The sequence below is a fragment of the Aspergillus oryzae genome, chromosome 7 (assembly GCF_000184455.2).
Source record: "Aspergillus oryzae RIB40 DNA, chromosome 7".
In the NCBI taxonomy this organism is placed as follows: Eukaryota; Fungi; Ascomycota; class Eurotiomycetes; order Eurotiales; family Aspergillaceae; genus Aspergillus; species Aspergillus oryzae.
Window position 1 is genome coordinate 2,375,061 of NC_036441.1, and position 22,709 is coordinate 2,397,769.

The 22,709-nt window shown below is 50.0% G+C and overlaps 9 protein-coding genes across 9 annotated transcripts; 3 read left to right on the plus strand and 6 right to left on the minus strand.

The window, feature by feature from the left end:
- Window positions 1–819: 819 nt before the first annotated feature.
- On the plus strand, window positions 820–2,919 carry AO090011000910 (NADPH cytochrome P450 oxidoreductase family protein; the record flags this gene model as incomplete). The annotated part of the gene is made up of 1 exon (XM_001826420.3): window positions 820–2,919. One exon carries the CDS (start codon window positions 820–822, stop codon window positions 2,917–2,919), a length of 2,100 nt encoding a protein of 699 aa, XP_001826472.1.
- Window positions 2,920–3,237: 318 nt separating this feature from the next.
- AO090011000911 (uncharacterized protein) lies at window positions 3,238–4,151 on the plus strand (the record flags this gene model as incomplete). The annotated part of the gene is made up of 2 exons (XM_001826421.1): window positions 3,238–3,986; window positions 4,046–4,151. 2 exons carry the CDS (start codon window positions 3,238–3,240, stop codon window positions 4,149–4,151), a joined length of 855 nt encoding a protein of 284 aa, XP_001826473.1.
- Window positions 4,152–4,292: 141 nt separating this feature from the next.
- Window positions 4,293–6,364, minus strand: AO090011000912 (DUF803 domain membrane protein; the record flags this gene model as incomplete). Its single annotated transcript, XM_023233162.1, has 2 exons — window positions 4,293–5,543; window positions 5,624–6,364. The coding sequence occupies 2 exons, from the start codon at window positions 6,362–6,364 to the stop codon at window positions 4,293–4,295; spliced, it is 1,992 nt and encodes a 663-aa protein (XP_023093693.1).
- Window positions 6,365–7,342: 978 nt separating this feature from the next.
- AO090011000913 (putative Patatin-like serine hydrolase) lies at window positions 7,343–9,305 on the minus strand (the record flags this gene model as incomplete). Its single annotated transcript, XM_001826423.3, has 3 exons — window positions 7,343–8,513; window positions 8,616–9,183; window positions 9,239–9,305. The coding sequence occupies 3 exons, from the start codon at window positions 9,303–9,305 to the stop codon at window positions 7,343–7,345; spliced, it is 1,806 nt and encodes a 601-aa protein (XP_001826475.1).
- Window positions 9,306–10,992: 1,687 nt separating this feature from the next.
- On the minus strand, window positions 10,993–12,547 carry AO090011000914 (MOSC domain protein; the record flags this gene model as incomplete). Its single annotated transcript, XM_023233163.1, has 4 exons — window positions 10,993–11,024; window positions 11,126–12,231; window positions 12,318–12,363; window positions 12,472–12,547. 4 exons carry the CDS (start codon window positions 12,545–12,547, stop codon window positions 10,993–10,995), a joined length of 1,260 nt encoding a protein of 419 aa, XP_023093694.1.
- A 204-nt stretch (window positions 12,548–12,751) lies between these two features.
- Window positions 12,752–14,611, minus strand: AO090011000915 (serine hydroxymethyltransferase; the record flags this gene model as incomplete). The annotated part of the gene is made up of 4 exons (XM_023233164.1): window positions 12,752–13,893; window positions 13,948–14,085; window positions 14,139–14,232; window positions 14,441–14,611. 4 exons carry the CDS (start codon window positions 14,609–14,611, stop codon window positions 12,752–12,754), a joined length of 1,545 nt encoding a protein of 514 aa, XP_023093695.1.
- A 1,901-nt stretch (window positions 14,612–16,512) lies between these two features.
- AO090011000916 (putative GPI anchored protein) lies at window positions 16,513–17,246 on the plus strand (the record flags this gene model as incomplete). Its single annotated transcript, XM_001826426.3, has 3 exons — window positions 16,513–16,668; window positions 16,732–16,787; window positions 16,847–17,246. 3 exons carry the CDS (start codon window positions 16,513–16,515, stop codon window positions 17,244–17,246), a joined length of 612 nt encoding a protein of 203 aa, XP_001826478.1.
- Window positions 17,247–17,726: 480 nt separating this feature from the next.
- Window positions 17,727–19,992, minus strand: AO090011000917 (putative acyl-CoA synthetase; the record flags this gene model as incomplete). Its single annotated transcript, XM_001826427.3, has 4 exons — window positions 17,727–18,151; window positions 18,208–19,080; window positions 19,139–19,534; window positions 19,614–19,992. The coding sequence occupies 4 exons, from the start codon at window positions 19,990–19,992 to the stop codon at window positions 17,727–17,729; spliced, it is 2,073 nt and encodes a 690-aa protein (XP_001826479.1).
- Window positions 19,993–21,660: 1,668 nt separating this feature from the next.
- On the minus strand, window positions 21,661–22,472 carry rasB (Ras small monomeric GTPase RasB; the record flags this gene model as incomplete). Its single annotated transcript, XM_001826428.1, has 2 exons — window positions 21,661–22,317; window positions 22,395–22,472. 2 exons carry the CDS (start codon window positions 22,470–22,472, stop codon window positions 21,661–21,663), a joined length of 735 nt encoding a protein of 244 aa, XP_001826480.1.
- Between the last annotated feature and the right edge of the window lie 237 nt (window positions 22,473–22,709).

Consider the following 22,709-nt stretch of genomic DNA (forward strand, 5'->3'; position numbering starts at 1 on the left):
CAAGATACTCCTTACCCTAAGTTCAGCGGTGGAAGTTGGGTTTTCTGTAGGTTATGGATTACCACCTGTAAATCTCCATGACGGGATCCAAGATATCGACTCGATAGTCAGGACCCATGGATTGGGATGGGATGTTGTTGAATATGCGATTGAACATGCCATGACTCGTCAATTGATAGTATCTGCTGTCCTACCCCGCGCGTTGGCCAGCGAATATCAGCTTGGCAGATGATCCACTTTCCTTTTGGCCACTTTCTGCCCCGTGCGTGATTGACTTACTGATTGATATAACTCTAAAGATAAACCCCCTCTCGAAGAAGAAATATTCCCCGCGAGGGAATCTTTTCCCTTCCTTTTCTTCTCTTTTTGCCTCCACGCAAATTGAGATCATAACTTAATTCGAATCTCCGTTTCTCCACGTTCCCAATAGGATCCACACCCGCGGTTTCCCCAGATGTCGAGGCCCTGGCGATTAACTCTTGTTCGAACATGGATCGTGGTGATCACCTGGCCCTGCGGTTTGCTGGATCGAGAAATGTCGCCCGTCCGACCGGATTTCCTCTGACTTTTGAGAAGTGGAGTCAAAAGATGGTCAAAGACCGACATGTCTCGATTAGGGATTATGCCTCCGAGTCTTGTCGCTTTTCCCTCTTTGGGTAGTTTTGGACTATCTACTCCGTACGCATCTTCTGGCGATGTATATAAGACCCGGCCTTCCATCACTCGCTCATCTCCCCTCCGGTTGACTCTCACGACTATCAAAGCTACTGAGTTTCATATCCTCTATCAATAGTACTACAGTCACACCATAGACACACTATGACGCCCCCGTGGCCTCTGCCTCTCAACATCCCGCCGGACGCTCTACAAGAACTCTCTAAAACCCTCACTCCCACCGGTATTGCCGACTACTCAGCCCTGACCATCTTCTCCGTGGCAGCCGCCACATATCTCTCCCGAGGCTACCTCTGGGACCAGCCTGACCCATACCAGCATCTCGTTTACGAACGACCACAGCTCAAGAATGGAGGTGCTGCCGGCTCTGCCACAAAAGAAACCCGAAACATCGCCAAGAAATTGGAAGAGTCCAGAAAAGACATGGTCGTTTTCTGGGGCTCCCAGTCCGGCACCGCTGAGGGGTTCGCTAACCGCTTGGCGCGAGAGATCTCGTTGCGATTCGGCCTGAGCGCCATGACGGCAGACCTATCCGATTATGATCCTGAGACCATCGCTGAGGTTCCACAGTCAAAGCTGGTCGGCTTCCTCCTGTCCACCTATGGCGAGGGAGATCCCAGTGATAACACGGCGGAGTTATGGGATTGGGTCAACAAGACCAAGGATCAGGGGCAGCTGTTGTCCTCCGTAAGGTACTTTGCCTTTGGCCTGGGAAATAGGAACTATAAATACTATAACCGCGTCGTCGACGTCGTGGTGGAGGCGCTGGATAAACTAGGTGCGAAAGCTGTGATGCCAGTCGGAAAGGCCGATGATGCCGAAGGTGCTACCCAGGAAGACTTCATGACCTGGAAGGAGAGCCTATTTGCCGTACTGAAGGGCCTGGGATTCCAGGAACATGAGGTCCAGTACATGCCCACCTTATCTGTACAAGAGGACGAATCCCTGGAGCCAATTGACTTGCATAATGGAGAGCCGGATGGAGGCTCCCTCAAGGCTCAGTGCTCGCCCATTCGGCCTTTGGCCATCTCCGCTTCTCGGGAGCTGTTCAACTCATCCGACCGACACTGTCTTCACATCGATTTGGATCTCACCAGCCAACCGGAGTTCACATACAAGACCGGTGATCATCTTGCCATCTGGCCTGGAAACCCTGACTCCGAGGTGGAGCGTCTCCTTCAAGCCCTGGGTCTCTCATCGCGTCGCGACGTGCCTATCACTATTAAGTCGCTTGACTCCGCTACAAAAGTGAAGATTCCTTCCCCAACCACTGTCGCAACTGTCTTCCGTTACTACCTCGAAATCTGTGGTCCCGTGAATCGAGACAATGTCTTGGGACTGGCACAGTTCGCCCCGACCCCCGATGCAAAAGCATATCTCCAGCAACTCGGTCAAGATAAGGCTAGTTATGCTGCATTTATCAACAAGAACCATGTCAACCTCGGTCGACTGCTGCAACAAGCTAGCACTGAGACGTGGAACATCCCCCTATCATACCTCGTTGAAACTCTCCCTCTCATGCAACCACGATACTACTCTATCTCATCCAGCAGTGTAATCTCCCCGCGCAAGGCCTCAATCACAGTCGTCGTCTCGACCACCCCTGTTCCCGAGAACGGAGACGAACTGATCCACGGCGTTACGTCCAACTACCTCCTCGCTGTCTCGGAGAACCTCCGCTCTGCTCCTCACCCAGAAGGACTCACATATCATCTCAACGGACCCAGTGATTCCCTACAAGGCGGAAAGGTGCTCTCGCACCTGCGTAAAAGCAAATTCAAGCTCCCCACTCTGGCCAAGTGCCCACTTATCATGGTTGCGGCAGGCACAGGTCTGGCGCCATTCCGGGCGTTCATCGCCGAGCGTCGACAGCTCCAGCAGATCGGAAGGGAGATTGGCGAGATGCTGCTTATCTTCGGATGTCGGAGACACGATGAGGACTTCATCTACCGGGATGAGCTGGAAGAGATGACGAGTGTGCTAGGAGAGAAGCTGCGCATCGTCACTGCGTACTCGCGTGAGGATAAAAAGCAATACGTTCAGGATAAGATCTCAGAGGTTGGCGACGATGTTTACCGACTGATTGATGAAGGAGCCAACTTCTATATCTGTGGAAAGGCGGAGATGGCAAGGGAGGTCGAGAAGGCGGTGGCGGGGGTAATGAGCCAGAAGGGTCAGGATGAGGCGAATGAGTGGAGGACAAGAATGAAGAGAAGGAACAAGTGGCAGGAGGATGTGTGGTAGATATTTTTTCATTAATTGTTACTCTCCATATATGTATATATTCCCATAGACTTATCTACGATTTGTTTTGTCATGACGCAATGCGATTAATTTCACGTCTAAATCTCAGAGCTATTCCAACCCCACTAAACCGCATACCAAACCCGAAAGCGAAGCAAAGCTAGCTCAAAACAGCAAAACATCAACACCGAACCATGGTATAACCGAACCAGGACTTTTTATCTTCCAACAAAAACCACACCCAACAATCCAAAGAAACAAAAAAAGAAAGAACCTCGTCCAAAACAAAAAAGAAACAAAAAAACAAAAGAAAAGAAAATGTCCAACACAAACCAACCCCCACCAAAGAAAACAACACCAACCCCCCAAAACCACCTCACCTTCGATTCCTGGAATAGCTGCGCCACGGGCCACCAACGGGCCGATTCCTCAACAGGAACCGCCTGGCGACGAACAAGAGAAGAGAAACTCGCTCGACAGTTCAATTCCGCATCGGGAGACTGCACAGATTCTCTGGGGGGTGTTACATCCCTTCTCAAAGAAGAGAAAGGGGAATGGGTATGGGCTCATACAAAAAATCGGGGTGAATCAAGGGATCCAGGACAGCGGGATATTCGGTCTATGATGCGTGTCGGGAAGCGTTCGAGGGATGTGTCTGATGCGGGAAAGGATCAGGATTCGTCCGAGAGGAAGTTGAAGGTTTCGAAAGTCGCCGGTTTGGGGGTGGATGCGTCCATGGGTTCTTTGGATGAGTTGTTGCTGCCGCCGCCGCCGCCGTCGTCATTATCGGCCCAGGTCAAGGATGTACCGCAGGTTTTTAAGGGCGTTACGGTTTATATTAACAGCACTTATCATCCTGGTGTCTCGGATCACTATTTGAAACGGCTCCTTACCATGCATGGGGCTGCGGTTTCCCTGTCGCTTTCGAGGAAGGTCTCCCATGTTATTGTTGCGAAGCCTAATACGGGGCCTGGGATGGGCTCCGGTGGGGGCCTTGCGGCCTCGAAGTTACAGAAGGAGATCTCACGGGGTGGGTGGAAGGGGATCAAAATTGTTTTCGTTGAATGGTATTTTATCTTTCTGGTTGGGGGACGTGCGTGTGCTTGATGCTGACTATAAAACATAGGGCCCTGGAGAGTATCGAGGCTGGGAAGCGGCTGTCTGAGGCTAGGTTTGCGATGGAGATCATGCCAAAGGGGCAAAGGAGTGTTCTGTCTTTTACTGGCATCTGATATGGTTTATGGAGTTTCAAGGTCTATATATTGTGATACCCTCATGAATCAAGTCGTTATTTTATATACATCGTTATCATTATCATACAAGCATGTCTACACATAAGCGCCCTTTGGCCTACCCCTTGTCTCACCATCGCCCTAGGGCCGTCGCCACCCTCCTTGTTCCCAACCTCTGCTTGGACCCGACGACAGCGACCCTGCGCTTGCGTCAGACATGCGGCGGTAGCTAGGTAAACCAAGCTCGACCTGAGTGTAGGGCTCTAGAGGCGGTTCGTCTGGTAATGGCGGTAGTGGGTTCCGTATAAGCCGGGACGGCCGCTGTGGGCTGGTCTCAACTGAATGGAAGTGATGTTCTTGGTATGGCGGTGCTGCAGTAAACGTATGTGCACCTGATGGTAACTCGTCCTCCATACTATCATTCGAATATGTACGATCCAGTTTCTCATCCATATCGTCCCTCGAGTCTCCTCGGACCAGCCCTAAACGTTCCTCTTCCGTGGGTTTACGTTCATGGCCCTTCCGCAAGATGCCCCGAGGGGACTTGGGCACGTCAGACTTGGGTCGATGGAAAGCATGGAATGAAAATTGGCGTTTAGAACCATGTGCTGGAGGTTCAGGGGGTTCATCCGCCCATGTTATAGAATGAGATGTGTCACTTCGAGCTGGTCCGTGATAACTTGTGTCGCCTCTGCTGCTATGGATCGATGACATAGGGGCTAGAGCCGCCGGTTGACTAGGGTCATGGTCTCGAATTGGTTGCCATGAATGACTCGGAGACCGCATTCGAATCTCATCTAAGAAAGAACGACTACTCTGCCTGGTATTGGGGCGCTCTGATTCATCCGGGAACCGGGACATTCCCAATGGGGGGAGCGGCTTCTTGACTGACGGCGTGCGAGTTCCACTCCGGGTCATCGTTGGTCCTTCACCGAGGACAGTCTTGCGCCGGCGCAAACCATCCCACTCGATGATCTCATTCTCTGCAGGCGGGTGTAGCTTGTCTTCTTGTCGTTCTCTTAAATAGCGTCGTGCCTCCTCTGCCTCCATCGTACGGCGGGGTGTAGATATCCTACGAATAATAGCGGCAGTCCCACGGATAGAATCGGCCTTGGGCTCTGTCTCTGGCTCTTCCTGTGTGGCCACCTCACGAATCTGGTCGAGGTCGCCTTTGAAGACAGCGGAGTCGGGGACGTCCTTGGCGGACTTGGAGAGCTGCAGTAGGACAACACCGGCGCAGATCTGCAAAAAGCCCAGGATGACTGTAGCGATCTGCATGCCAGTCCCTTTGAAACCTTGGAAAAGAATTGCCGAAGTGATAATCGTGGCGCTGGTGAAAAAGACGTAGTAGGTAGGAGTTACCAAGGCGGCATTGAAGATGTTCAACGCTTTCTGGACAGCGTTAGTAAATAGTCAACAAAGTACTCCGTAGATGAAGGCAATTGGAGAAGGGCAATTGGGCGGAGACAAACATTGAGATAAATAATTTCAGTCAATAAAGTCGCCACGACGAACGCAAACAAGACGTAGAGAAACCAATGCTTGAACTGCGATTCCCCGTTGATCTGCGCCAAAATCGCCGCTCCCAGTCCCTGCGTAGCGACCACGCTTAACCCACCAATAGAACTGCAGATACTAATGTAGACGAACATGCTCTTCTTTCCGTATCGAGGCCCAGCCCACACAGCCGTGACGATGCTGCCCACGATGATAACGCCAGCGTACGACAAAAACCCGGGGGCGATGACATATTTCTGCATTTCCTGAATGTTGCTTACGGATGACTGCTCAGGCGCATTCATCGCAATGATAACAGAGCCGAGAATGCAGGTAAAACAGCCAACCTTACCGACGAAACTCAGCCGTTCCTTGAGGAAGATGGCAGATAGAATCGTCGTCACCACGACTGACAGCGCACCCAACGGAGTCACCAAAATTGCATCAACGAAGGCATAAGCGACGAAGTTGCAAAGCTCCCCGATTATCATTAGCGTCATACCAGCCCACCAGTAGAAGTTCTTCAGGTATCCGTACCCCTCGCCGGCCTCCTCATTGTATTTGACGTTGGCCCTCAGCAGACCCGTCTTTTTGAGTACGAACGAAACACCGATGAATAGACCCGATGCGACCGCTAAAGATATACCGATGGCTTTGTAGGAGGCCGGTCGACCGCTTCCGGAATCGGAGCGAGCCTCGAGAGTTGAAAAATCCATGTGTAACAGAAGCGCGCATGAACACTGCCAGCAGTGTGTCTATTATCTGCGTTCAGAGAGTATGTACACGACAAGATATATGAATAGTCGAATAAAAATAGAACCAGCGCGAAACGAGCGCTACTCCATGAAAGCGACTCGTGGTGGCGGCGATAAGGGTTTCGATTGGGCGCTTCGAAGGTTAGATAGATGGAATGCGTGGTTGATAGGTGCCGGGGAATGTGTCAGAGTTTACTCCGAAGGACATGCATGTAGAAAGGAGCAGAACAACAAACGAGAATTCCAGGAGCGAGAAGAAAAAAGATCAACCCAGAGCCCAGGGGACAAATAAGAAAACCCCGTCTGTAAGGAAGCAAGTAAGAAAGAGAGAGGCTGGTGGTGCGGGTGGGAGAGAAGCGTGACCCACTACCGTTCAATATAATTTAACAGAATTGAATGACCAATCTTAAACGCGATTTTTCTTTTTCTTTTCTTTTCTTTTCTTTTTTTTTGTAAAAAAAAATATTATTGATTATTATTATTTTTTTTTTTTTGAGAAAAAAACAAAAATTATTTACTACTTGCCCCTCTCTGGTTTTCAGATTTTTATTACATTCAAGTAGGAGTTGGAAAACAGTAGGTCATGATTCATGATAAGAGGAATCCAACCGGAGTCTAGAACTCCCAGAGAACCATTGGCTAAATTAAATCTCCGGAACCAATCTGAGATTAACTTAAAAGGGTATAATAACAATGCTCATCATCATCACACTTGAATCACAATCACAGTCATAAGGAAATTCCTTGGGAAAAATCATCAAGAGGAAAAATGTAGAAAAAGAGAACAAATAGAACCATGAATCTCTCTCTGCATTTAGAGAAAACAACCCCACTCATTATACATGACGCCCATCAAGAACATGCGGATACTTCGTGACGTTCAGATTGAACAAACAAAGGAGAGCAGGAAATTAAAAAGAAAAAGACTAAAAGAGAGACTTAGCGCACGTGATAGCTTGGTTTTCGCTGCTTGTTGACCACCGGTGGAGGCTCATCCACTGGATAGGGCGGTCGAATCTTCCCATTTGATCCGTGCCCCAGAGGACCCGTCGTTGTTACCAATGGATTAGGCATTGGAATTCCTCCCAACTCACTGGGGTACGGGATGGGGGTTTTTGGAGGTACTGGTGGCGGCATGCCATCATGCACATGATCGGTACTTCGTCGCGGGGACCCGTGTTGTTGTGAGCTGGGTCGGCTGATGTCGCTCAGGTCACTGACTGAACCCCGCGCCGGTGTTGGCAAAACTGTATCCTGTGGGATTGGATGAACTGGGAGTACATCGTCGTTCATCGGGGGTGGAGGCGGCCCTGCTGGTGACAGCAGGGTAAAATCGCCTGGCAGCTCAGCGGGCAATTCCACAGCATCTGGAATTGGAGGCGGCACCACAGATAGCCTTGGACTTTGGGTTATAGAACTGTCATCCTGGAAATTGGTCACATCATTTCCAGCAGCCGCATGCGCCGCCGCCCGACGGTGCATGCGCTCGATTCTAGAAAACTTAACACCGGCGTCAAGAATTTGCTTCTTCACTTCAGGCCTGGTGAGGTAGCGGCGAGTGTTGGTACTGATATCCGCCAGCCGGTTCCATTCGTTCATACCAAACTCCCCCACTCCCACTTCAACGTTCAGCCGGTAGTAGTTATCCTTAACCACGTTACGCTTCGCCAGATGCTCCCGGAGCATATCCTTGTGGATATCTTCACACCCCTCGATCTTAGCGATCAGCCGACGGCGCGCCTCTGCAAATGTGCCCAGCGCATCGCCAAAGAAGTCCTCCCACCATTCATGCTGTCGATTATTCGTACCAGGTGGACGTTTACCCGTACCAACGCTTATAAACACTCCAACTTCGCGACCGGGCCACTCGTTAACAGTCGCTTCATCCAGGACCTGCGGCGCAGGATTATAGGTACCAGCGCCCTCGTCGATAAAGACGTGTTGTCCAATCTGAATTGGTTTAAATGCAAGCCCAGTGGCTGACGTTGCCCGACCAGCTTGCCAGATCGTACAGTTAAACTCTGGAGGGGGCTCTTTTCGGGAGTCGTAAGATCGTAAGAGTACAGCGGATCCGTTGCGCGTAGTGCCCTTATACAATGCTGTGACCGCCCTGTTGACATTGCATGTTAGCCCAAAGTATACACAAGAAGAAGAAGAAGAAGAAGAAGAAGAAGAAGAAAACAAAGCTAGAAGAGCAACAGAGCTTACGTACGTTTTCGTTCGGTACTCCCGATTGTCGTACAACAGCGCATCTGGATTACCCCAGCGTAGACCATTGATGAATGTCGAATTTCGCTGACTGGGGTTCGAAGAATGCGAACCAGCGGTGCTGAAACTGGCACGGCTACCAGAACGCTGGGGAATCGAGTTGGGGCTGAATGGCGTGTTGGCAAAAGATGTGCGGGCGCCGGGCGACATGTCATTTCCCTCGGCCTCGAAAACGGTGTGTTCGCGTACACACTCGCGAATAGCGTCCTCCAATCTCGAGGCTTTAAACAAGGTTGACCGGAAAGGAATCCCAGCAAAGGTCTTATCCGTTTCGAAAACCCTACGGGTCATGCGCACGTAGACTTCTTTGCAGGTTTCAAGATCGAGGCGTAAGCGGCCCAGCATAAGAGCTATCAAGCCGCCGGTGCCGGTACCGACAATGAGATCAAAGTGATCGCAGGGTTTGGGGATTTCATCGCGACGAGGAGCCTTGCCTTCGCACTCGACGTAAACGCGATACATAAGTTCTTGGAGGATGATGAGCATCGAGTAGCCGCGGACGCCGCCACCATCTGACCAGTCAGCTCGGAGATCTATATCCAAGTTTCTTTGAAACCGGGGGCATACCTAACGATAAGATCCGCAAGGGAGGACCCTTGGTGGTATCTTTGCGACGAAGAATCGTCGTATCCATTGTGCCAATCCCTTGGTGGGCTGGAAACACCCCGGCAGGGAACGGGAATATATGGGCGCCTGATCGGCTCGATGTGGGCGGCAGATGACGAATCCGTTCGAGGGAAAGCACGAAGTCACCGGGATGTATCCGCCGAGACAAATGACCAGAGGTATTTCTGAGGGAGAGAAGAAAATCTAGCTGTAAAGTGAAGTTGGAAGGGGGGTATAGTATGCTTTGTAGTGGGAGTGAAAGAAGATTGAAAAATATCTTTTCCACGAGTGTCTTACCGTGACTGCAGAACCAACGAACCAGTGGCCAGTAAGATTAGGTTTGAACTGTTCTTGGGTACTAGTAATTTCCACTCTGCATTCCACCAAAGATTACGGAGTATTGCCGTTCAGTGCTTTAGTCAGACTCAACATTGACAATTGGTGGGGTGTCACGGGGGGATGTGGCGGTGCTAAACTGCGTCATTGGGGCTGTGTCCACATAAGGCCGTGATATGATACAATAGTACCTTGATGACCTCAAGAGATAGTAGTTAGTTTTTAAGGCATCCCAGCTTACACATCATCTCCTCTCAGTTCCATGTTCCAGAAAGACGCTAGAATGAAAGTCAATCCATGTCATACATTAGAGTAGTAGCTATCGACAGGTAAGACCCAAGCTATCAGCATCCAAGGCCCTAAAGCGGGTTTGAATTCGAACCATGGGTCGCGAGTTCCGTGCGATAAAAAAAGAAAAGAAAATATTGTCCCATCCGTCTTCAAAGACTAAACGACAGGAAGTGTCTATAGATTTGCCTTCCCAACAAGCACATCCCTCAACAATTTCAAACTCTCTTCAGCAAAGGTAACCATGTTCTTCTGCCGATCGTCACTGCCCGTCTCCACTTCTCGTGTATACGTTCCATGTGCAGTTGATACTGCGACAGCTACGTAGCCTCTGTGAATCATTAGCATTGCCTTAATGTTCCTCTGTTCCCAAGTCACATATAGAATTCCTACGGAGTGCGATTGCTCGTCGTCCCGCCGGTCGGCCCGGCTGTTCCACTCTCGCTCACCGTATAGGTGGAACCGAGAGTGTGGCGAACGTGGTCGGCCATTTGGGCCACAATAGCGGGCGTTGGGCCATTGTAGTCTTCCAGATGAGCTGGAGTCCATCCGGCAAAGGCGATCCGAGATTCCAGGGTGTATACCTCAATTGCTATGTTAATCCTTATACTGCAGTGTACTTATCGGCAAAAGGATGGTACTATTGGATAGACTAACCGTTAATCCACCCTTGTAGACAGCCGACGCTCCGGAAACAGAGAGTAGGCTTGCTGAAATGAGTCCGCCGGCGGCCTGGGAGGTTAGCAAACCGGCAAGAACTATGAGGCTAATGTGACGACATACCGTCTCCGCAACGGATATCGTCTCCTTCTTCGCTTTGAGAAGTTCAAAAACCTCCCGGACAATGGGCCGAAGATTCGACGGTGGGAATTCGCTCATTGTGATTGCGCGATTATGGATACTATGTAAAGGTGATTGTTGATGGTTGATGGTTGAGGAGATTGATAATGCAATGCCAAAATGTCTTGGCACCGTCACTGGACCTGATTACTACTCATCATCCAATGTAGTTATATTGAAGGGACATACATAAGTCGTATATTGAATCTAACTGTTGATAAGCGCTTAGTTTTAGGTTCTGTATATCGGCCTTAGCCGCCACGAAACACTAGACCCGGCATGGCTACACGTAAATTACAATCTAATTCGTCAGGCCAGGCCAATCTGAACATAGTAAGTAACCACAAGGAAGGAGCTAGCTCACAAATAGAAGGTTATGCTCACCATATGTTGTCCGCTCCTCCACCCTTCTGGATACAGTCACCTCTTCTCCTACCCGAATAGAGGCATTCTCGCAGTCCCGGTCTAGGAATAGATACCTTCCAAACACGGGGGAGAACCTCGCGCCCTTGTCTACCCTCCGGTCTTTCATCAGCTTCTTGAGAATGTTGCCGCTGTCTCCTGTTCCCATTTTTCCTGTCATATAGTCAACATTGAGGCTCTGGCATCGGATGCAATTCGCCGTCAATAGGAGTCGAATTTTTTCCCCCACTATCAGCTCCGCCCAGAAATCCTCCTCGAAAGCCGTTTTAGCACCCGAAATGACAATGTTTGGCCGGGTTTTTCTCAGGTCCATTGCCTTGTCGCCAGCCAAGCGGGCAGACACGTTGTCTACCGAGGTCTCTGATATCATAAGATACGGTGCCGTATCGGCAAAGGTAATTCTTTCTTCCTTCCTTTCACCGCATCCAGACCCGTATCTATTAGCACCAATGGTCACGAGAACAGCAACGGTTATAGTCACTAGGACAAGGAGAGTGAACGAACTAATTTCTCTCTGCCCAAGCGGTACACCAATGTTCAGAAGCAAGCTTAGAAGAGCTAAGACGGTCACCGACCGTTTAGAAACAAGTGGAGTCGCCTGTTCACGGTGTGCCTGACTTTTACCCGGTGGGAAACTTCCTAAGACCCTCCTCCAATGTGGGCCCAGGTATACAAGGACCACCTTGTACCCGAAACACTGGCTAAACCAGTCGTTATATTTGCTACCCATATGATAACCTCTTGTCGAACTTTGATGCATTGTAACTGTCAATTCTTCCAAACCCTGCACATCTGGTTCTAATGGGACCTCCAACGTTGTGATCTGAGGATTACCGTTGTCTTTCACGCCTGGTGGGCGATATGTCACAATGATCTTTCCATTTTTTTTACCCTCGGTTGGGAATACGATGTCCGTTAGAAACAAACTCATTTCGGGGAAATGCGGTATATGCATGTTCTGGAGGGTTTCAACACCACCATCGCCTTGGTTGACCTTGAGGAGCATGAAACGTCGGTCATACTCAAAGCCGGTGCTGGTGAGGACAGCCTCGGGAACGGCTACCTCCCTAAGGGATTTGATGGGGTATATGTACAGCTAAGGAGATGAGTTCCACTGTATTGAACTGGGGGAGATGATGTTGGAGGTCCTTACCTGGCTGATTTCCATGGCGGGAGCCTGTTTGCTTTGCCTGAATTGCCTGAGAAAACTGCAAGTGTTGTTGGACGAGACGGAGAGATTGGTTTTTACGGTAAACTTTGAGCTAGCGCTTGCGCTTAATATACTCACATCATTCTAGGGTACATACCGAAGGCCGGAAGTAACCTCACGTTACAAAGTGTTGACAAAAAGATAACGACTGCCAAGCCGGGACCCCTGTCCATGACAGGTTAATGTTTCCGCTGCATTCAATCTTACAATATACCGCCATGGAGGTTTTAAGAGGCTTTGAATAAATTTTGGTACATCGTACATACACACATCAAATTGCAAAATGAAAACGTTAATGTTAATGCTCATATAACTCCCGCGATAATTGATTTAAACCCGATCAGTGCCTTATTTCATAGACTTCGTAGAAAAGCCGGTTACTCGTCCTTCCAAGGGAGGCTGAAAGTTCCCACCCAGTCCTCAACTTCCTGCCGCAAGAGCACAATCTCTGAAATCTCCTCACCCTCACCAACATATTCCAGGAAGGCCTTGACAGTGTTCGGGTTCTTAACGCCCTTAGCCGCAGCGCTCTCCTTGGCAGCCTTGTCCAGCTTTTGGGTGATAATGACCGCGCGATCAACGATATCGGCCACGCGGCGGAAGTCCTCGGGCTGGAAGCCACGGGTAGTCATGGCAGGAGTACCCAGGCGGAGACCACCGGGCTTCAAAGCCGACCGATCTCCCGGAACGGTGTTCTTGTTGCTAGCAACGCCGCAGAGCTCTAGAACACGTTCAACACGGGCTCCATCAACCCCACGGTTCTTCAGATCCACGAGGACCAGGTGGTTATCCGTTCCACCGGACACAATGTTGTATCCCAAACCCCCATTGCTGAGAGGGCTGCCAAGTCGGTCAGCCAATGCCTTAGCGTTGGCTAAGACGGTTTCCTGGTAAGTCTTGAACTCGGTTGACTGGGCCTGCTTCAGTGCAACTGCTAGAGCAGTAATGGTGTGGTTATGAGGCCCACCCTGGTGGCCCGGGAAGACGGAGGCATTGATAGGATTCTCTAAGTCGTACATCTCCGGGTTGCCCTTCTTGTCCGTCCGGCGGACACCCTTGCGGTAGAAGATCATGGCACCACGGGGCCCACGCAGGGACTTGTGAGTAGTCGTTGTTACCACATCAGAGTGAGTGAAAGGCGAGGGAAGTACATCCGCAGCAACCAGTCCAGATATGTGGGCCATGTCACTGAGAAGGTATGCACCAGCTGCGTCTGCGATCTGGCGCATCCGAGGGTAGTCGATTAATCGGCTATAGGCCGAAGTACCGGCAATAATGAGCTTTGGACGATAGAGCAACGCCTGCTTCTCGAGGGCGTCGTAATCAATGAGACCAGTCGACTCATCAAGGCGGTAAGGAAGGGTCTCAAAGTATTTCGAGATGAATGAAATCTTCTTGGTGGGTGTCTGATAACCATGTGACAAGTGACCACCATGAGGCAAGTCCAGGCCCATCAGGCGGTCATGCGTGTTGAGAAGGGCGGAGATGGCATACAAGTTCGCGGGAGAGCCGGAAAGTGCTGTTTAATCATCAGCCAAGACTCCAATATTAGACGCTAATGGAGGAAGCTTACGTTGAACATTCACGCCCCATTCTTCGGGATTGAGCCGGAAGGTCTCCAAGGCACGCTGTTGACATAACCTCTCCGACTCGTCGATGTGCTCATTTCCTCCGTAGTATCTGGCACCGGGATAACCCTCTGAATACTTGTCTGGTAGCTGATTAGTTGGGCGCAGCGCACATAGGTCGGAATGTTGGACTGACTTTGCATCACACTGCCCAGGGCATCAAGGACCGCTTGTGAAGTGAAGTTCTCCGAAGGGATCAGGTTGATAAAGTGCTTTTGACGTTTTTTCTCCTGCAAATACACATCAGTACTACTGACAACAGTAGGACAATTCTGCAATGGGGAGGATTGACCTTCTGGAGAATATTGTAGATTGTGGGGTCTTCCTCCTCGAGGTGTGCGGAGAGCAACTGCGGAGATGACGTTAGTATGGGACTTTGTCACATCTGCGCACGTTTGCTTGATCGTTCAGGTGCGATTAAGATTACAGGGCACATACATGTTGCTGTCCATCACGACTGGAGGATGACACACTCCGGCTCTGAGAAATTGAGCTGGAGACACACAAGGGAGCAGCCGGTCGGAGTTGAGTAGTGATGGCGATAGCTCTGGAAGAGCTTCCCGTGCGCGGGATCAATCGCAAAGCCTGGCGACCACAGCGGCTCAGCATTTTGAATCTCCTGTCGTACTTCCTTGCAAAAGACAAGACGAGTCTACAGTAGAACAAAAGGAGGGGAGAGAGGAAATAGATCGGAATTTAATGAGAAGTAATGGAGGAATAACCGCCGCATGCTGTCCTATCATCGGACAACTAACCGCGCGGTGATACCGTTGCCCGCGGAAAGCAACACACTAGTCGATTTACGGGTTAGCATCTCCGGTAATCGGATCAGTAGTTATTCCATTCCGCTCGCTTATTTATTATGGACTTTCCGATCCCGAACTCCGACTTCTTTTTTTCTTTTTCTTTTTCACACAACTAAATCCAAGATGAAGAAAAGGTTATAACTTGTCAGTTCTCGTGGAAAGGACGGCTCTGCTGGCTTTTCCCGGGCGATGCTGAAGTGTCCCGCCGTTCACCATCCATTTTGGGGCAATGAGCGATCGGATTGGAGGTTGTGTTATACTGGATATACCGACGAAGACTCCATGTTTGGAAAATGTTATATAGTATCTCACATATCATGACTATGATTGCAATCCTCTTTGTTGCCTGATTTGCCTTCTCCCGTTTGAGAAGCCGAGTCTCGACTCGATCGTCAGGGATGTCCAGGGCACCGATGTCTTTATTAGCCATGAACCCTTGTCCTTAGCAGTACTCTAGTACCAATGTCAATCTGTCGATCTCAAGCTATCTTTACAGCAAGTAGTCTCTCTACCATCCTTGCTTGGAGGCCATCCGACTGTTCGAAAAGTCTTTGGGAATCTAGACCGGATGATCCTTACGCACAAGTTGGGGGATATTCGGCATAGCGACGCCCGACAATATGATATTATCGGTCAGATCATAGGTGTATTTTGGCCTTGCAGGACACCTTACGGAGTACACTCAAATCTACAGATATTGGCCAGACACGCCAGTGGTTTTGCCAGCTCATGAAAACCTAGATCCATGACGTTCGAATAGTGCTTAGTCGATGCACTGGTGAAGGATACCTGTGGTCCTGTGCTCCATTCACGCTTTGAACCCTGACTGGATCCGAGCAACGCAAAAAATAGAACAGGAGGGCAATCTCAATAATTGCGTCGTCGTACCAGTTGTAATTGGGTGCCGCTGAACGAATGATAGACCATATCTTAGAGTTGGGCCCCAGGAGGTCACTGAACCGGGCAATGATCCTCAGGGCGAATAAGAAAAACTCTGTTGGGTACGGGGAACTGGGTTCAGTGATTATGTATGTCTGTATATGTACGTACAGTACATACCTAGGTAGAGGAGGTGATCAGTCAGGAAGGAAGACGGGGAGGTTTGAAAGATCACAGAGTAATATGAGATGGCTCTTAAACCAAGGTGGCTCAACCTCAAACATAGCAAGCAAGCAAGCAAACAAGGCTAGTACGTATGTAGTACCTACTGCCAGGAACACGCGGCGAAGAACGTGGAGTACAAAACCACAAAAACATAATAAAATTGGAAAGGAAAAGGGGGTTCTGTTCCTGGTGCCTGGATGTGTGCATAATAGTGGATCTGAGTGGATATGGAAACGCGGGATCGATCATCCAATCCAGGACGTCTCTGTTGTAATTGCCACACACGGTTTGTGTACACCATCGCTAGTACAGAAGTAGTAGGATGTAATTAAACGTTAGTTTAGTTCTACTAGTCCCCTTTGTCTCAATTTATTATATTAATTAAGTCTTCTCTCCCCTTCTCCTCTTCCTCCCTCTCCTTTCCCACCCCCCAAGCCTGTCAATCTCTATACATTTATTCCGGTCCCTACCGAGTACATTCTTTATTTCACGTCACTCTTTACCTTCGGGGAGAAAGTCTACCAACGATATAAAACAAAAATCCAACCTTTAATTTCATATTCGCCGTTCTTTGGACAGAAAATTTAACAAATAAACAAAATGCGTTTCTCCGTCGCTGCTGTTTTCGCCGCTGTGGCCGCTGGTGTTGTCGCTGAGGAAGTGCGCACTGTTATTGTTACCGAAACCGCCACTTACTGCCCTAAGTCCACCGATGCCATCGGTGTTTCTCCCACCGAGTCTATCAGCATCCCTGCTGTATGTTCTTCACCAGATGTTCTTCATTCTCACCATGGCGGAACCATACTGATCGAATAATAGGGCTACACCACCACTCGTCCTCTCATCACCTCGACCGTGACTGAGTGCAACAAGTGGTATGTTATATATCGGCGCCTTCCATTCTGTATAGATCATCAAGCTCACACAATCACAGCTCCAGCACCGCCCCTCCTGCTGGCACTCCCACTGGCGTCAACCCTGTTGGCAGCTCTACCCCCAGCTCTCCCGTTATTCCCGTCGTTCCAAGCGTTCCCGGCGTCCCCAGCAGCTCCAAGGCTACTCCTAGCAGCAGCTCCATCATCAAGCGCCCCAGCAGCAGCAGCATCGTCATCTCCTCCACCCCTCTGTCCTCGACCCCTCTGGCTCACCCCACCAAGCCTGCTTCCACCAACGCTCCTCCTGCTCCTTCTGCTTCCGGTCCCTCTGATGTCTCCCCCACCGGCTCCGCTACCACCCCCGCTGTCCCTCTCTTCACTAGCGGTGGCTCTCGCGCGGCTGTTGGCGCCGGTGCCGGTCTCGCGACCGTCTTCGGTCTCGCTGCTGTCCTGCTGTAAACTGATTTGAACTTCGACGGATGGACGGATTGATTGCTTTTTCTCTATTACCCCTTTTGAGTCCTTATTTCTCGGCGTCCGTCTTCATGATTGCGATTCATATGTTACTTGCATTCTCCGCAGGTGAGAACATATCGCATATATGTATTTGACTATGATGACGGAGTTATTAAATTCTTTTTGAACTCTTGTTGGAGTGTCTAGACCACTGTTTACTGGTGATACGACCGATACCATACATATTGTATTTTTTTTGATATCTCTTTACGGCTTTTTCTGTTAATATTGATCTTGATGGCTCTAGTGCCTGCTGGAAGTTCGGCTTTCCTGTGTATACCTTACAGACTTAATAATAGCTCATTACGGTTTGGTTCATACAGATTTTGTGCCTTCCGAGAAAACCTCTTAGAGTAGCTTGTCCTTGATTGCCTTTCCCACTATATAGGTTGCGTCCGAGGCTGTACAGCTCTGGCCATCTATCTACAATTTGGCTCGGCTTCGTTGTTTCTCTTCAAAGTACTCTCGCACTTTGCTTCGCGCTATTTCCACTACATCAGCGTCCTCCACTGTCGGCGGGATGCTCACCGGGGCCCCATAATCCCCGCGCACCCCGTGTTCGAGCAGCTCCCGCAATACTCGCCGCAATGTCTTGCCGCTGCGTGTCTTCGGGATCATCCCGCGTCCCTGTATCATGCCTCCGAGCGATGCGATTGCTCCGATCTGCTCACGGACTCGTTGATTGATCGCGTTGAACAGCTCTGGGGTAGGTGTCGCTGGCAGGGCGGCAGATGCAGTCCGTGGCTGTATAAAGGCAAAAGGAAGGTGTCCCTTCAGTGTGTCCGGTATGCCAACAACGCTGGCCTCGCCGACCTCTGGATGTGACAGAATGGCCTGTTCAATTGCGCCTATATCAAATTACGTGAGCTAATGAAAGATCACGACCAGTGTTAGAGATGTATACCTGTACTAAACCGATGCGCAGCCACATTGATGATATCGTCCGTTCGCGCCATGACATGAATGTACCCATCCTGGTCGATCATACCTGCGTCCCCTGTGTCCACCCATCTACCCGAAAAGCGCTTGAGATATCCCTTGTAGAATCTCTCGTCATCATTAAACAATCGGGTAAAAGCTGTGGGAGCCAATGGCATATTTAGGACGATGTTGCCCATCGTCCCTCGGGGAACTTCTCGGCCTTCATCATCAACAATCCGAACGTCAAACCCCGGCATTGGCAATCCGGCCGACCCCGGTCGAATAGCCAGCGGCATTACTTCCTTGTCATCACCCAACGTCATTCCAGCTGTGCTTCTTAGTGCCAGCCCAGAGATAGGTGAACCTGATTCGGATGACCACCAATTATCTACGACAATGGCACCAGGGGCGGCATGACGGGATAATAGATCCTGATACACCTGAACAATACTGGGCTCGCTCCTCTCACCGGCGAGAAAAAGAGCTCTGAAATGCTTCAGGCCACCTCGACGGGCCACCTCCTCGAAGAACTTATTGTCTGGATCATCCTTTCGGATGGCACGCATGGCCGTAGGTGCTGTGAACAGGACGTTGGCCCTGTGTTCCTCGATAACCCTCCAGAATGTTCCCGCATCTGGGGTTCCCACGGGCTTTCCTTCGAAGAGTACTGTAGTTGCGCCAACCAAAAGGGGTGCGTATAAGATGTAGGAGTGGCCGACTACCCACCCGATATCAGAAGCGCAGAACATTACATCCCCTGGGCCCTGAATACCAAATAGATACCTAATGGACAGATGCAATCCGACTGCATGTCCGCCAGCCTCTCGGACAACTCCCTTTGGCAGCCCGGTGGTACCTGCGTATTCTTGTCAGTTATACCAATGAAACGTCATTTCCAAGACATTGGATCGTACCGCTGGTGTATATAATATACAATCCATCCGTGCTAGCCACAGGTACCGGTCCGGCTTTGATGCCACGCATGCGTGCGCTTTTGACCAACCGTTGCCAGTTGCGCTGTCCACCCAGCTTATCGGGTCGATTCCACCGCAGTTGATCTCTTTGCCAAACAATGACCTTTTCAGGCTTAAAGCTACTTGCCTCAATAGCCCCCTCGACTAATGGTCTATAGGCAACAGGGCCCTTAGACCCTTCTATACCACATGATGCTGTCATGATGGCTCGTGGCCTGGCAGCTTCAATCCGCTGTGCGAGGGACTTGGCCGCAAACCCGCCAAACACGGCTGCATGGATTGCCCCCAGTCGAGAAATCGCCAATGCTGCAATGAGCGCGGCTGGAATCATGGGCACTGGAAATAGTCAACTTCCTTCGTACTTAGGAGAGTCAAACAGGACCAGGACAAGAGCAAAAGAAGTGAAATGGCATACTGTAAATAATGACTACATCACCCTTGCGCACTCCTTCTTCTCGTAATACACCCGCCAAGACCTCAACCTCCTCTAACAGCTGTCGGTAGGTATATTTCTCTTTCGTCCCCGTTACCGGGGAGTCCCAAATGATAGCAACATTGTCACCGTTACCATTCTCCACGTGACGGTCGACGCAGTTGTAGGTCGTAGAGATCTCGCCGTCGGGGAACCAGGACCAATGGTCGTGGCTAGTACCGCTGGGAAGAGATTTGGTATGTCGGCTAATCACATGGGATGGTTTCCGGTGCCAGTAAAGCTGCTCTGCATGATGAGACCAGAAGCTCTCCGGGTCCCGAAGAGAAGAGCCGTGCACCAGCTGCTGTGGATGACGTGACATGATGGATTGTGACCATAGGATGAAGGTAGTCGAGGGGGAGAGGGGAAGCGAGCAAGCAAAATGAAAAAAAGGGCGGAATGTGAAAGACAACTAACTAGTTACTAGTAGTAATCATAAAGCCCAAAAGCAGGCATTCAATAAAATTTGGAAAGGCTCTGGAGCTACTGAGGCGTCTTCCTGCAGGTGGACGCCGCCGCGGTTAGTAGTACTGTCGGTCACCATCGCATTCCGCGGCTAGCAAAGGAGTAGACGTGCGGGGACGTTATGGGTCTCATTCTTAGGGCCCAAATTGGAAAAAACGGTATGAGTAAGGTGTTTGTCCTGGCATCCGAAATCCTGCTCAAATTCGGAGTAGCGGATCAGTGTCTTCACGCCCAATCGGTTGGTTCGTTGATTTTCGAACCTCCGGGCGCAGGGAAACGAACACGAATCGGGACGAATGAAGCAACCTGACATGAATGCTCGTAAAGTAATATCCAACTTTCGTAGGTTGTGTGGAGAGGAGAGGAGAACCGAGGTAAGGGTGGGCAGGTAATAGAAGCTTTCCCCGCACTTTCGAGCCCGATTTAAATCAATCGATCGCCCGCATTGAAATAAATACAATATATTGGTACTTGGATATACTCTGCAGTCACCTAGTCCAGTCATTGCAAGCACAGCGAGATATCCATCCATTTTCGTTCCATTTGCGTAGTATTTTCCACTTTTCTTTCTTTTCTTTTCTTCTTTTTTTGTTTCCCTTCCGTAGTAATTTATAGGCGAAAGCGATGTGATAAAATAAATCGGACCTCTTTTCTTTTTTCCCTTCTAGTAGTACCTAGTAGTTACTCGCAAATGCATCAAAAATCGCAACTCAAAGCTCAACCGTAGGGTATCATATCGCAATGCCTGCTAAACTGTGGACTACCACCGTCTGGCTTCCTTCAAAAACCACATATCCATCTCCATTCTTTCAGGAAGCCGTCCGCTCATCCCATAAACCAACCCCCTCTCTATTCTTCTGCTCATATCGAAAATTCCCGTCCTCCAGCGTGACTGTTGTGTAACAAAGGTGTCGTAAAGGCAGATAAGGATTCGGGAGGCGGGTAATAAGCCAGCGGTAACGAAAATGAATATGGGCGAAAACAGAAAAAATAGACGTGTTCTTCCAAGGCCCCAGCGGCTCCCGGCCTCTTCAGACACAAAACCTTCCGTAGCCGAAACACCCTAAGATGGTCCAGAGAGATCGCCTCCCACATTGTAAACATATATCATGCATCAAGCATATTCACCACCAACCATTGCATCTCAACAAGTTGAGTTATTAAGAAAAATAGGGGAGGTAAAGAGGAAGGGGGGGGGAGGGGGGAAGGCAAAAGAGAGAGAGAGAGAGAGAGAGAGAGAGAGAGAGAAGAAAATGAAGCAAAGGAAGCGGGGAGGAAGAAAAAAGACAGAGCAAGGCGCTGGGTACAGAGCCATAAGACCATGAAGATTCGCGGTCAATATAAACAAGTGAGGATATTGTCATGAAGAAGGCTCGCATGGGCTCTCGTAGATAAGGCCAAAGAAGAATAAGGAGTGGAACCGACATCCACGACTGATCACAAAAACGTGCACAAAGGGCCCTTTCATTCCTTTGGGCGGCTAGCCATGGCTAGGGTGTAACTCGACCAGCAAGACAGGCTTGATTCACAGAATGGTGCATTTTATTGAGCCCCGATGCCGCCCACCGCGGTCAGTCCGGAAGGACTTCGGGTATTCTGGACCAGCATCACGGTCGCGCATGGGACCCAAGCCAGTGGGTCGGCGATCCTGTGAGCGTCCTCCTTGTTGTTGTTGCCGTTGCTGCCTGAGCATCCGAACCACGTCGTAGAAAGCTTTTTCGACATTGATGCAATTTTTCGCAGACGCTTCAACAAACTCGCAGCCCAGGTCCTTGGCTAGGGCCTGGCCTTCCTGCGCGGACACTGCTCGCTCAACAGCTTTATCGCTCTTATTACCAACCAGCATCACGGGAACAGGAAGCGGAGGTCCGGAGGGATTGTTGATCGGGGAGGCTAGATAGCTGGCGCCGGTGGGAGAGCCTGAGCTGGCTGATTCTTTGACCATTTTGATCTGGTTGTAAAACTTCTGTATTCTCGAAAAAGAGGCTCGTGAGGTGATACTGTAAACAAGCACAAACCCTTCACCATCACGGATCCACTGATCCCTAAGTGCTGTGTATTCTTCCTGGCCTGCGGTATCTAACACTTCCAACATGCATGATTGCTGATCGATCACCACCTGCTTTCGATACGAATCTTCGATCGTTGGATCGTACGTCTCGACGAAATGGTTTAAACATAACTATTGACCGAAATTACGAGAGTCCACTTGTTTAGTTATATGGGTCACGACCAGAGACGGAGAGGTGAAGGGCTAACCTGAATTGTGAGCGCCGTTTTTCCGACACCACCATCCCCCAGCACCACCAACTTGTAGAGTGTCATTTTCCCCGACATGGCGACTGATTATAGAGCGGTAGGCGTCAAGAAAAGGAAGGGAAAATTGGGTATCTGGCGTATAAACAAAACGGAATGGCGGGGTGGGCCAAAGAGTCGAAAAGGAGGAAGGTCGAAAAGGAAAAAGAAGAAAAGAGATCTATGGGATGCTCCAGATTGAGCACGGACACGGGAACGTAGGAATCCAAAGAACGGCTATTTTGGTAGTGCGCGATTAGCCACCGGAATTATCGTCGA